This window comes from Limulus polyphemus, unplaced genomic scaffold, assembly GCF_000517525.1.
Source record: "Limulus polyphemus unplaced genomic scaffold, Limulus_polyphemus-2.1.2 Scaffold216, whole genome shotgun sequence".
Taxonomy (NCBI): Eukaryota; Metazoa; Arthropoda; class Merostomata; order Xiphosura; family Limulidae; genus Limulus; species Limulus polyphemus.
Genome location: NW_013665826.1, coordinates 266,786 through 281,905, shown reverse-complemented (window position 1 = coordinate 281,905; position 15,120 = coordinate 266,786). Strand labels below are relative to the sequence as shown.

The window sequence follows — 15,120 nt, the reverse complement described above, 5'->3', positions numbered from 1 at the left end:
TATATATATATATATATATACTGCACAAGTCATTTAATTATATGTAAACAGCCATTCACTATATCATTCCACCTGTTACCATATTATTCATTTAAAACCTAACCAGCCTAGCTCTAACTTTTTCTCAAAACCAACAGACCCATTATTTCATTACAAGTGTAATTTTATGAAGTCAATATCATGTAATCGTATAAAAAATGTCTTAATTAACTATTTTACATCTAACAACATAAAACTATTTATTGAAATAAGAAAATTATTTACATAAGAAACCCTAACTTGTATGGTCCTTGTTAAGCAACTATGATCAAATGTTATAAGACTCAACTTCACACATTGGCAATGATATCATATGAAAAAGAACATATAGTCATGAAAGTTAAACTCATGTTGCTTTACAAGCCTAATTTTTACTTTTAAGATTACATTGCAAGGCCCTTAGTGTAGTAAAACATGGTAGTTTTATTCTCACACTTATCACTTAATATCTAAAGTAACAACAAATGGCAATAGTACAAATATTTAAGGACCATATTTCAGAATCGTTATGCAAGTACTATACCAAGAATGTTCTATCAATTTCTTTCAAAATTTCTGAAAAAAAATCATTGCTAGGTTGAATTGATGTATTTATAGATCCATTCTTTTGGTGGGCAACACAGGCTAGTGAAAAACAAATCTGTTAGCAGTTAGGAAAAATGTTAGAAGTAAGCTAACATCATCCACCCATTTCTGTGATTTATTTCATGGTTTGACTTGCATGACCAGTGAAGTTTATTGAGCAGTTTTTTTTTAATTTACCCTCGATAAATACTAACAAGAGAAGTGCCCGTCTATTCAAATAAGTAAACTTTGTTTTCCTGTTTGATTTATTAATAAACTTTTTTGTTGTTGTTGTTATGCCACCTGACACTTTAAGGGTTCCAGAATTGAACCCAGCAGCTACGGTGCTAGTTGTTTGAACCTTTCAAATTCAAGAAAGCTATGGGTCTGTGTTCATACTAATTCCCTTAACATAAAACTTTCTCCAAAAGAGTATATGCAACAGTACACATTTTAATAAAATTATATTTACAAAACATGGACAATGGAACTTTCTGTAATATTTGCTGAAACCTGAAATTCTTACAGGAACTTACAAAAGAAACAAAAATAAAATGACTACAATTTTCTATTTTGGAAATTCCAGAAATTACCATGGATTAAGATTTCTTTAAAATATTAACATATTTAGAATCTACAGTTAAACAAAGTTAACAAAAAAAGACAAGTTTAAAAAGTGAACTTGTAAAACCTCTTTCATTTCCATTTTTGATTCAGTTATTTTTTGTTTTTATGGAAGTCACTATGTGGTCCCATTCCCATTAATCAGAACTTGAGGAAGACAGTCTCTGGGAAAATGTTCTATGTCGCCGAACACTGGTAACATCTTCAAGTACTGGCTGGAGATGTTTAAACAACTTATGCTGCTTGATTTCTCCAGCTGATGGCCTGTTGTCAGGATTCGGTGAGAGAAGCTTCTTAACAAACAGGCACTAGAAAATTTTAATACATTAAAACTTTATTTTATTATTCAATATACTCTTTTAAAGTAACAGGTCTAACGTTGAAATTTTGTAAACTATGATAAGTTATCACAATTTACAGAATTGCATGAAAACTGTCATTTTAATGTATAGTACAATGCATAATTGAATTATATTTTATAAATAATTTTTATCTAAATGATATGCCTACTGCAGCAGACACCTTAATATTTTTAATATAAACTTGTTGTGTGTATGTGTTCATGGCTTAGGGTTGTTTGGAGTTCAGTTGTTGGTCAAGTGAAGCATGCCATGCTTTTGAATAGTTTCTATTTGTCATCATCAGTGTGACTGCAGTTGACAAGGTTAAGTACAAAAGTCACAAAGACCCAAAATGAATCATCACAAAGTTAGAATATAAATTTAAAAAAAACAAAAAATATTGTAATTACACAAAGAAAATGACTGATTATTATAATTTATAAAATACACATCAAAGTAAAAGCCAATACAAGCCTAGCTAATTGAAGTTATAGATAACAGATAACTTAAATACTACAAAGGTCACCATGATTGCACAAATCACAACTAGGAAACTAGCTAAATTAATTTATAGATAACAGATAACTTAAATATTACAATTGTCACTATGCTTGCACAAATCACAACAACTAGAAAACTAGCTAAATTAATTTATATATTCTATTGACTGAACAGTTAACTTAAATACTACAAAATTAACCATGCTTGCAAAAATTCTAACTATGCTGTAGTACAGCTCTAAAAAGACAAAACATGAACTACACTTACGCCACTCCTTTTATGCCAATGATTTTGATTGATTTCCACCATACTGTCTGTTTTACAGTTTACAATACAGATCACAACATTAAAAACTTGGACTACAGAGATGACACTTAGCATGTGTGATTAGTGTTGATGTTAAAAGTCTGTCCACAGAGGTTCCAACCATATAAGTACTTACAGTAGCAAGACTGGACCAATATCATACTAAAATAAACCAGTTTCAAGAAGTGCTGTGTACACAAACTAGGGTTTCTTCTAATATAGTTTTGGGTTCACTTACCTGACCCATACCAATGGCAAAATAAATGTTAAATATGCAGTCTTATATAATATTAACAATAAGTGAATAAATAAAACAAAAACATTAATGTGTTACTTGGTGTATATTTTGTTTAGAATAAGATGGTGTTATTAAAAGAATAAGTTTTTAAAGAAGATAATTTATTTTCCATTACATTATGGCACAACAATAACAGATATACTTTGTAATAAAGTTTTAGTAGTCTGAAATGTGTTAGTCTTCTTTATAACTGTTCATGAATAAATAATTCATAGCAGCTGATGAGAAACTTTTGATCAGCATTAGCAAGAATAATATTTTTACATTAGCCATTATTATTTGAGAAACAAACCTGTATATGATACTACAAATATCCTAAGTACAGTTTAACAGATCTCAAAACATTTGCACCATAAATGACAATCATGGATGTCCTTAAAGAAACACCATCATTTTGAAATCTTAGTTAGCAACAAAGTGGCTGCCATTATTTGAAAAGTATAAATAACAAGAAAAATAATATACTTAGAAAATGAAAGTGCTGACTATTACCACTTTCAGTAGAATGAATTACCAGATGCATCACTCCACTTTTAATTTTGTATAGATGAAATCCTTCACACATTTACTCAGAAAAAAAGTCAAAGGAAGAGGAAAAAATTTAAAAGTTAGGGTTTAAATGCTGAGAGCAAGCAAACACCAGAAACTACCAGCTCTCAAATTTGTGATAAAAATCATGTAAACTGCAGCCCTTCCCACTGCTCTTAATTTGTTCGTTAATTTCATGAAAGACTTTAGGCCTGTTGGTTTCAAGAGCAAAAAATGGCATATAGCCAGACTGTATTTACAGTTCAAGTACAAAATATCACTAACATATTTAACAAGAACAGGTATCTACAATCCACATATTATCCACAGACACAAAAAATACAAAAATCAACATCTTATCTATCAAACATTTGCACAACAATAAATATCAAGTCAAACCTAATTAGCCAATTCTTTTCAAAGCAGACTTCCACCCTCAAAGAACAAATTAACTGCTTGAGAGCCCTGTTCATAACCCTAACTACAGTGGCAGACACAATACACATCCATTTATTATCACAAGCAAAACAAAATATGCACTGAATTCGTATTCAAACATCATGACACTAAAAAGATGTTTAGAAAAAAAATAAACATGAAGAATGATGGAATACATTAATCATAAATATGTGGGTAACTGGGAGAGATCTTAATAGCTGTAGAAAGAATACATTCTAGCTAAGTCTTTCAACTAGAACAGGAAATGGTTTCACAACTGCTGTGACAAATGTTCTAAAAACTGTGAATCATTATATACATGCATTGGAATTGAATTAAGGAGCATTTTAAATTAATAGCTTGAAAATTTCTTTTAAAATATTAAAAACCAGCAAATATTCATTTTTTAAAGTTAATATACAAAAACATTTAATAATTTTTGGATTGCTCTTGGTTATCATAAATGTATTTTCAAGTTTACTATTATTTTTCAATCAGAACATGTAAACTTAGTTGTAAAAAACAAGTTTGGTGTGCTTGTTTCATTCTAAATGGCAAAAATTAAGTCTGTTAATGGAAATGTACGTAGACATAGAAATCAGCCGAAATTTAATTTCCAGCATTTAGTATGTTCCAGGTTTTATTTTAGTATTGAAGTTTATATTTTATGACACATTACTCTAATGAAAAATTTCATAAAAGATGCAACTTTCCATGGATCTATAGTTATCTTATACTAAATACATCCAATCATTTATTCATAATCCAATTAAATCTTAAACACCCACAAATACCTTGAAATTTAACTGTTAAAACATGGCATGAAAAACACATACTGAGATTAATATCAAATGTCTACAGAATATAGATTTTTATAGTAAATAAATATGCAATGAACCATGTGATGTCCTACCTCTTCGTGATATTCAGTGTTAAATGTTTCAGGAAAGTCCTGCTGCTTTACTTTCAGTAAAATCTATACATAAAAAAAAACACAAATGTTTAGATTCGGGCAACAATACAAAAATTATCCAATGTTTTGTACTTATTCATTTTCATAATTCATATACAGACAAAAGAAAACCAACTAAAACCTCTACCTAATTTCAAAATAATACTAACAGTTTTAACTTACCTTAACACGTTCCATCTGAGTTGGAAATGTCACAAGTAGTTCAAAGAAAATTAAACCCAGGGAAAAAATGTCTACTTTGAAGTTGTAGTTCTGACCAGTCATCTGAAAAGTTACCAATTTCATAAACATTTTCTTCAGTTAAACAAATTTCTAATGATGAAGTACCAATAAAGTCCATTATTTTACTTAAATGTATTTCTGTTTTACATCACTTGGACTGAAAAAACAAAATACTGTTTCTGTTATATGTAAGTTATGAGCATTCACAACTATAAGATAGGAACATGTTTTTCAATGAGTTGTTAAAACAGTTGTATGATATATTAGCCTCGTGAATTATATCAGGAAGTACCTGTTCTGGACTCATGTACAAGTGGGTGCCAACTTGGTCTGTATGTTTTTGATTAAAGCTATTGTTGTTGCCAGCTGGTGTATGAAGATCATTTTCTGCCATTCCTGTCACTAGGCCAAAGTCTCCAATCTTTACAGTTCCATCCATGGAGAAAAATATGTTTGAAGGCTGGAAAAATAGAACAAAAACAAACATAAACTTAATGAAAGTAACTGATGTTATTTCTCATTAATTTTACAAAGAAGCTGAAATATTAAGAACTATCAGTGCATTTTGGATGCTATTTATTATACCTTTACATTACATTAACACCTCAGTCCTTTTCACAAAAAGTGTAAAAACTTCACAATATTAATTACTTTAAACGTTTAACTGGCCTAATACGAGTTTCTAATAAAAACAGCGTATAATAGCTCAACAGCACAGATCATGAGGCTGGCAGAGTTGTAACAACCAAATAAACACTTCGTAGAAATATGACTGAGAAGAAACATTAGGTTGTGAGATGTGTGGTAATATGAGTCTTATTTCAAGAACTAAAGAAGCAGAATTACCTATTACAGAAAATAAACTTCACTATCAAAGTAAATGACAAAAATGTGAGCTTTAACAGATACTGTGCAATCTATCAAACAACATTTATGTCAATTTTTTTTAACAGCCTCACACTTTCCATTAAATTTGAAGTATTTTAATATAAGTAATTTCTATAATCATAAGGACGACATGGCTTACTAGTGAGTACTATGGACATGCATTCAAAAGGTTGCAAGTTCAAGGCTTTTCTATGCCTCACTGTGTTCTTGGACAAGACACTTTTCCACAATTGCCTCAGTCTACCCGAGGACAATGTGTCATCATTCTCATCAATTTATGGTACTGAAACCAGAGTCAAACATGGGCCCCCTATGTGCCATCTAGGCATGGAATCAATTTCTTGTTTTAACTTTCTATAATTACTTTTACTAAGCCACAAATACTCTTACTGATATTAGTTTACTTTTAAGAAAAAAAACAAAAGTTTCATGTTAACTAATTAAAACTTCATTGTTACTTTCAAAGACAACAACAAAAATTATCCATTAGCAAAAGTTTAAATATATAAAATGTATTAATGTAACACTTCAGTGCTAACCTGTGCTACTGATACTATTTTAAGGTAAGGTTCTGAAGTACCGCTTGTTTATATATATACATTTCAGGAGGTTTCTGTACCAAACATTTTCCTAATCAAGAAAGGTATATCTTAAAACCTTTGTTCTCCCAAACTGAACATCATAGAGCTGTTTAGCATCTTTATCCAGAAAGTAACTGAAATGTAGTAACCATAACCCTTTCATAACTAGGAACCAGCAGAATTTGATGAAATATCAATCTTTTTTTTATATTTGATCAAAGAGAGGCCCTACAAAGCATATACCACTGGATTCAGCATAAAAAAATTATTATCAAAGTACACTCATAAGGTTCCTGAGAATAGAAATAATGGAGATACCAAGTAGGTCATATGATATACAAGGGATTAAATTCAACTTTGTCAGAACCTAACAATTTACCAGTAGTCCTGGATGCTGTCCAAACCCTCACTACAAGGCTGGTTTCTATGTGTTTAACATTATAAAATGGTTTTGAAGAATAAAAAAAAAAAAATTAAACATGCCATAAGCCACTAAAAAATGTAAATGCCAAAATCCAAATTTCAATAGACAAATATATATAGAAACAATACAACCCTAACTTCTGCTGGGTTTCCTGTAATCTACCACAGATTTATATGAGTCTATAAAATAAGTACTTTCTTACCTTTAGATCTCGATGCATGAGTCCCCTCTCGTGCACGTACTGCACAGCACTTACTATCTGATCAAAAATGTCCAAAATATTTTCATGGTTTCTTTCGTTATTTGCCTTCATCCAATCTTTCAGACTCTCTTTCTGACATAACTGCATCTATAAGATAACGTGTGTGTGAGAGAGAGAAAGAGATTGGCTTAGTATGCTAATAATTATCATAAATTTAAGATTTAAAGTAAATGAAATTTGAAAATGTGTTTACATTTCATTTGTAGCCTTTCTAAACTAATAAGTCAGTACATTCCTAACTTTCAATACCATACTTTTAATTCTGATTTAAAAAAAAAATGTTTGTACATTTTTAGCCACAAATAAAAAATAAATTTGTAAATTGCTTGTCTACTTTCATTAGATTTCAGTGAATTTACAGAAATATCCTAATGTAGATGAACTGTTCTTGCCAAAAATGCATAAATTATAAATATTAAAACCATTTACAAAAGTATAACATGATCAAGATGATCTTTTCTTTCTTCCTACTTGCCAGAAAAATTTATTGGCTACTATAAATAGACTCTGGATAAAAGAAACAAGGATGATGACACTGTTATTTATTATACAAAATAAAAAAAACTGAAAAGAAATTTCATCTGCTTGATACTCCATTTTATTCTCTGATGCTTTACAGAATGAAAACAAAATCAGGGAAAGGTTTCACAACATGATGCACTTCCAAATGTTCAGTGTCATTTTTATATACATATATTATTATTTACAAATATAATGTAGACATATCACCTTGAAGAGTTACTACTCAGTGGTTGTAACATTCACTAATAATTTGTTTTTGTGAACTAATGCTTTGTTGATAAATACACTGATAGATATGTTTAAGATATTATGTAATTACTATTTTAATTACAGCTAGACTTTGGTATAAAACTGATCAGCAATCACACTCATGTTTTTAATCAGGATAAAAGCATATATTTCAATAGTTCATGGCACCATATTGATATCAAGAACATACGAGTAAAGGTTTAAATTTTTTGTTTTACATTATCACCCTACACCTTACTTGTTTTTTAATTTATTCATAAGAGGACACAACTTTAAATGAATAAAGTTTAAATAAGAAACTGTGTAATTGTAATAAAACTCTGAGAAACTGCAGAACTTTAATAGATGGCATTATTTCTTAATTGGTGTAGTGTGACGAAAATGATATACATATATGTATAAATTCTACCCATTTTATTAGTTACATAACATCTAGATACAAGCTACAAATTAGGATGGTTTGAATTTGAACATATTCTAAACAAAGCCAAAATTTAGAAAGTTTTTAAATTTTAAGTACAATTACCTCTAAAGACATCTAAAAAAAGACTAAGACATTAATTTTAAAAATACCTAAATATCACACTTGAAATTTTTACATTTACCCGACACTCGTGAACTATTAGGCCTAGTACTGAACTGTATTATGGTAGGTGGAACTACAGTATTGCTTTTATTATTATTATCTGCATTAATTTAGAATACTTATTACAGAAGATAAAATATTAATAAATGTTTTGAAGAAGTTTAAAAAATGACCTATTAATCATATTTACAATGTCATCATCAACTTTTTAAGACACAAGTCAATTATTTATGTAACAAGTTGCTTGTGAGTCCATGACTTTGTTGGTTACAGTCTCTCTAATAACATATGAATCACATAAATAAATGTAAACAAAGATACCATTAATATTGTAATTCATCTCACTGATTACTTCTAGAATACCACTATGTATTTTGTATATAAAATATGTGATTTCGTTCAATGTTTTGGTCATTTCTATATACTGAATGCTTAACAGGCAAACCCATAAAACTATCTAATCTGATACAATGTGGAGCCCGTCTAACCCATAAAATTATCTAATCTGATACAATGTGGAGCCCATCTAACCCAATAAGTTATCTAATCTGATACAACATGGAGCCCATCTAACCCATAAAATTATCTAATGTGATGCAACATGGAGCCCACCTAACCCATAAAATATCTAATACAATGCAACATGAAGTCTACTTAAACAATAGAATTATCTAATATGGTGCAACGTGGATCCCATCTAACCCATAAAATTATGTAATACAATGCAACGTGGAGCCAATCTGTTGTGAGTAGTATAGAAACAGACAGTTATTTGAGGGTGAACACAAAATATTAGTGATGTACTTTTTTCCTCAAACTGTAATAGTAACTTACCTGAATGTATAGGAACAATTTTCTAGGCTCTGGCTCTATAGAATTCTCACCTCTACTCTTCACTTCAAGTTTGCTTGGCCTACTTTGTTTATCATATGATCTATTCTTCAAATTTCTATTAATTTGTTTTTTGTTAGAAATGGAACTGATGCCACTTTCTGTCTGTTCTTCTTCAATGCTTTTATGAGAATTATTTTGGCTAGTGTTTTCACACTTTATAGAAGAGTCCAGAGTGGATAAATCCTGATAGTTCTGAAAAGGCAGAGAGTCTTGTTTATCTTCAACAGATGAGATTGAGCATTCTTTATACAAGGCACCACCACAATCAAAAGCATGTTCATCAAAGACAATATCAATTGATCCCTGTGTTGTTGAAATTTCTACATGTTTTTGTAAGCTATTTTGAAGATTAATCGACTCAGTTCCTTCTTCAATGTGATTTGAAAATGAAAACCCTATAGTTTTATTTTCAGCTGATATTGTGAAGGGTTTCAAAGGGTTGACATCTTTTGTTTCATTCTTTTTGGGTTGGAGGTCTGAATCAACAGAATTAAATGATGTAGGCGTAAACCTTTCACTGAAATTATTTCAGAAATGTGTTAATATGAGTATTCTTGTAAAAAGTAATATCATAGTCACAAGCTTTCAAAAAAGTTGTACTGAAAATTATTTCCTATTCTATTTTCTAAAACCAAAATAGAATTAATGTAGTATGGAACTTTTTTCTCAATACATTCAATTTGATCTTCACTACTTTAAAACAAAGATTTAATAATAATGGGGTAATATGCATACAAGTTTGATTATAAAATACCTGTTACATACTGTATTCTTTAAAAAAATACAGATGAAATAAAAAATACTTGTAGAATTATGAAATGTACTATTTTCATTAGGATACACATAAAATATATAAATGTTTCAGTAGGTCATAGCACTAAGCCGATATTAAAGACATATGTATACATTCTAAGGCTTTAACTTTTTCTTTTTGTATTATTACCATTCTTTTAATTTTCAATTGAAGTAACTTGGGATATAACAAGAGAGATGCAATTTAATGGTTTGTCAAAAGCAAATATATGATTTTTATAATCTGGTCTACTTTCCTTTTAAACATTTCGTTTTTTTTTTATTGAAACATGTCACCTTTTTAAATAATAATAAACTTTATTATTTACATTTGCTGTAATAATGAAGTAATAACTACTGTAATATTGGTATGTTAGTTAAAAAGATGTTGTCACCAAATATTTTATAATATATTTTAATAGAGAACAACATTCAAATATGACAAAGTATTGAAGGAAAACCTGGCAAAGTGATGAACTACAATGATGTCCTTATACGGTTGAAATTAAATATAAAGTATAAATTCCTGTAAGTTGATCAAATATAAATATTTCTTTCATGAGAGAAAAATGGAACTAAAAAGTCCCAAGCTACATTTAACTTGGCATAAATACACACCAGTATGGTCCAAATTATGTGAAATAAGAAAACCATGAAGCGAATTAAGTTGAACCTTGGGAATGAATTAAATATGTTTAAATACTAGGTTGGAAGAGAAAAACCTTGGGAAAGAATTAAATGTTTACATACTAGTCTGGAAGAGATAAACCTTGGGAATGAATTAAATGTTTACATACTAGTCTGGAAGAGATAAACCTTGGGAATGAATTAAATGTTTACATACAAGTCTGGAAGAGAAAAACCTTGGGAATGAATTAAATATGTTTTACATACTAGTCTGGAAGAGAAAAACCTTGGGAATGAATTAAATGTTTACATACTAGTCTGGAAGAGATAAACCTTGGGAATGAATTAAATGTTTACATACTAGTCTGGAAGAGATAAACCTTGGGAATGAATTAAATGTTTACATACAAGTCTGGAAGAGATAAACCTTGGGAATGAATTAAATATGTTTTACATACTAGTCTGGAAGAGATAAACCTTGGGAATGAATTAAATGTCTACATACTAGTCTGGAAGAGATAAACCTTGGGAATGAATTAAATATGTTTTGCATACTAGTCTGGAAGAGATAATGAGTTAAGTTCTTGATCTGCATTTATTTAAATGTCTGTATACTTAAGTGAATAAGAACATGCATCATGTTCTACTTATGATGATTTATTGTATAAATGTGACTGCTTAACTCTAAGTGCATAGGATATCTAGCGAAACCACGCTGATTTTTCCAAGCCCGTTCCCTTGGCTGTTTTTTTATACCTTGCGGGTTTTTTTATACATAAAAAAAATCAAAACTTATTTCATGACAGGCTCTGCTCTCAAATGCCACCCTTCCTTAACCCTAAATTTTACTCACTAATTTAGTTGTCCAAAAAATAACTAATGTAGCCTTCAAATATGCATTTTAAAACAAACAATAATTCACACAGTAAAACAGAATGCCTTGAAACTACTATAATTTATCAGAATTTCTAACTAAAAGGTTTAAAACACTTCATTACTTACCAGAGCACTGATTTCTGTCTTTGCTCAATAAAATTTGCTTGAGAAATAGCATCTTTTACCAAAATAAAATAATAAAGATGTTATAATCATGTATTTAATAAAATGGCTTTTCTATTGGTTATTAGCATGTACCACTGACAAGTAAGCATGAGTAAATAAGTAATTTCAAAAGCACGAAGAGTTGAGAGAAGCTTCTATGGTGAGTTTATTGATAACTCAGAAAATAAAGGTAGGAGGTTATTATTTAAATTCTGACCTGTCAATAACTACAATTGGTGTACGTTCTGAAACCCATATAAGGGAAGAAAGAAAATCTGAAAATATTTTCTTAGCAGAGAGGCATCATGTGACACACAGAGGTGAAGACTGAGAATTTATTTAAGTATTTCATTTTTAAACTAAAAATCAAAACATACATAATATTTAAATTTGAATCATAGACTACATTTTTAAGCCAAGTTTATTGATATACATGGATTAAAAAAACAAAGACATTACACCAAAATTTGATTTTAATTCTGTAAAAGTTGTGACAAGTTCACTTTGATCTCTTCCCGTGCACGTAGGGTTAATCAGAAAGTGCAGAGTAAGCCTACAAACAAAGCGGGTTAAAGAAACTTACAGAAAATACATGTATTTAGTTTTTGGGCATTCATTCAAAATATTAGTAAATGTCACTACTTACTACATATTATCTTACCCACAATTATTACATGTACAGTACTAAAACGTTATAGTAATACCTGTGGTCATATTGAAACTTATGCTGTTCTTGCCACCCAGGTGGAGGACATTCCATCCAAGCATTGAAATATCGAACAATACCAGGGTGATCAAGTTTGGCAAGAGCTTTGACCTCTCTCATAACCTTCTCTCTGGCTTCTTTCCTTTAATCATTAATGAACAAAGTTAAAGAGTTTATAAATTCACACATACAGATATATATTCAGAAGTTCTCTAGCTCGGGAATCTCCATTAAATACAATTGAAAACAACATAATTATTTCTGGTGCAACAGTTTAAAATACAAAAAAAAATTACTAAAACATTTCTTCTTCAAATATTACACACTTATGAATAAATCCAATGATGTTTGTATCAATTACAAAAACAATCCTTTGAACATTAAATAATTATGGAAGAAAACAAAACTAGTCAAAGACTCTCCGTATTTTAGTAGCAAACATTGCTTTTACATCTTATTAATTTCACAATCTTGTTTAACAAGTTCAATGTTTAAAAAAATCTGTTATGACTGAGAAAATATTATTAAAACAATATATAAGTATTATTGGTATACAACAATACCGTTCTCATACATACTTGTTAGGCAAACATATTCTCTTGACTGCATAATGACAATCATCTATTTTATTCTTTGCTTCAAACACAAGTCCATAGCCCCCTCTTCCTAAGCACTGGATAGGTTCAAAGTCTGTAAGATATCTGAAAGAAAGAACAGAGATTTTCCAACATTATTCCATCTTTGGCTTCCCTTTAGTATCAAAGTAACACATTAAAAATTTGTTGCCCACAGGAAATAAGTAAATAACTATAGCTGAATAGATCAATTTGAGCAACTTCAATTTGAACACCACATAACAGAGTGCTGGCTAATCACTAGCAAACTAGAATACCCAGTTAAACAAAACACCACCAGTGACTTCACATAAAAACTTCAAAACTTGCATATCATTCAATAGTTCCTTTTTTAATTCAAAGTAACTACCAAGCTTACTGTACTAGCTAATGTAATTCAATAATAATGTTAGATCCATTAATAATCTTTGTAAACATTACTAATTTTTGAGAAACAGTGAAGGTTCATCATGTAATACTGGCAATAATTTACAGCCAAACAACCTCGAAGTGAGACCGTTCTGGATATTGTTAGTAGTGTTAAGAAAAATGACAGTCCATCACCAGAACTGACTTGATACTTTGTTCACTAGTGGGTGGTAGGGATTTACCTATCAAGAACTGAACTAAATACAGTAACTCTGTGAAAGTAGTTCTGCTGTTCTGGCTCAATCATTATTTTTATTATAGGACAAATAAAATATCAAATTAAAAAATAATGCTTGAGTTATATCAGTGCTTTTGTTTGTCAGTTACTTAGATTACGTGTTCTCTCAGGATATATTTTAACATAGATTCTACATAACAAAACCAACTTTTCTTTCTATAAATGCACTGTGTGTTTCATTTGCTCTCCTAAGATTTTTAAGATATTGTCACCTTCCCTTCATGTTTTTGATGATTTGTACTTTACACAGAAATGAATGTGTTGCTCCACTATTAAAATCATGTGTCTTTCACTTAGAAATGGTAAATTTGTCACATTATCAACACCTTGTCATTCGTATGACCAAATTTTTGCAGTTTCAAAACAATACTTTTCTGAAATCTGTAAAACTGGGCTTTTGGACATGCATGGTTTTGACATGACAGCATGTTGGTATATAAAACTTAAAGTAGGTTCTCTTCAGAATTAACAGTGAGAATGCTTATATCTTAAACCATGTTTCAGTCGTGCATTTTCTCAACATCTTTGAACTTAAAATAAGTTGCTATATTTCAATATTTAAATTAAATCTAGGTTTTTCATACAAATATACAATCAAGAACAAATTAAGATATGAACTTACCGTGATACAAACTGATCTTTGCAGTTATCCATCTCAATATTCAATGAAGTTTTTGCTGTTTCACAGCTTTCTTCATGTGATGCAGAAGTGAGGAACTGTAGGCTTTCAGTACTTTTCTAGAGAAATATGAAGATTTTCAAAGAAAACGTTTATATTTAACTTCTCTAACAAAAGAAAAATTTATAGCTATCTGTCAAAAGTAAATTTTGGGTTCCAATATTTCACTCGACAAAAGATATAAATAATTGGCTCTAATTTTAGTCTGATTTAATAACTTATCAAGACACATATTTATCTATTATTACTGTTATTTACCTACTCTATTCCATGCTTTTTTCCTGTGTCAACATTGCTATACACTTTATAAATGGACCTCATGATATAAAATTCTACCTATTCTGTTTTATTAATTTTATAAGTGACTGTATGGACATTTTTACATCTGTCTATCTTTCTCTATATTATAGTCTTTTCTGAGTTTCTAGCACTTAAAAGATTTGGTACTTTCATTTAAGCCTCAAGAGTATTCTTATCTTAACAGACTTGTTGAATACTGATGCTAAACAAAATAATTATATTTTCTGGTATATATATATTATTTTCTTTTACCACTGGGTTCAGAATTGTCATTTTCTTCTTTATAAAAAATCGTTTTCTATCTTTGCTACATGATTAATACAAAATATATTTAACTTAAAGATAAGGAAAATGAGCTGTAACTTACAAGTATTTTATTTTATGTACATAGAAGTACATGATGTACACTGAGTGGTCACAAGTAAATAGACACCTAATTTTTCATCATTTAACT

General features: G+C 29.6%; 1 protein-coding gene across 1 annotated transcript in view; it reads right to left on the bottom strand.

Annotated features, from left to right (window-relative positions):
* The window catches only part of LOC106478487 (eukaryotic translation initiation factor 2-alpha kinase-like), a 48,703-nt gene that overhangs the window by 3,405 nt on the left and 30,178 nt on the right, over window positions 1–15,120 (bottom strand). The window contains exons 10-19 of the mRNA XM_013939033.2: window positions 14,919–14,973; window positions 14,310–14,425; window positions 12,985–13,107; window positions 12,405–12,548; window positions 9,181–9,757; window positions 6,930–7,076; window positions 5,127–5,294; window positions 4,775–4,876; window positions 4,553–4,615; window positions 1–1,535 (exon numbers count right to left, since the gene is read on the bottom strand). The exon at window positions 1–1,535 is cut by the window's left edge and continues 3,405 nt beyond it. Coding sequence (XP_013794487.1) covers window positions 1,365–1,535; window positions 4,553–4,615; window positions 4,775–4,876; window positions 5,127–5,294; window positions 6,930–7,076; window positions 9,181–9,757; window positions 12,405–12,548; window positions 12,985–13,107; window positions 14,310–14,425; window positions 14,919–14,973 — 1,666 coding nt within the window. The 3' untranslated portion in view covers window positions 1–1,364. The remainder of the gene's footprint in view (window positions 1,536–4,552; window positions 4,616–4,774; window positions 4,877–5,126; window positions 5,295–6,929; window positions 7,077–9,180; window positions 9,758–12,404; window positions 12,549–12,984; window positions 13,108–14,309; window positions 14,426–14,918; window positions 14,974–15,120) is intronic.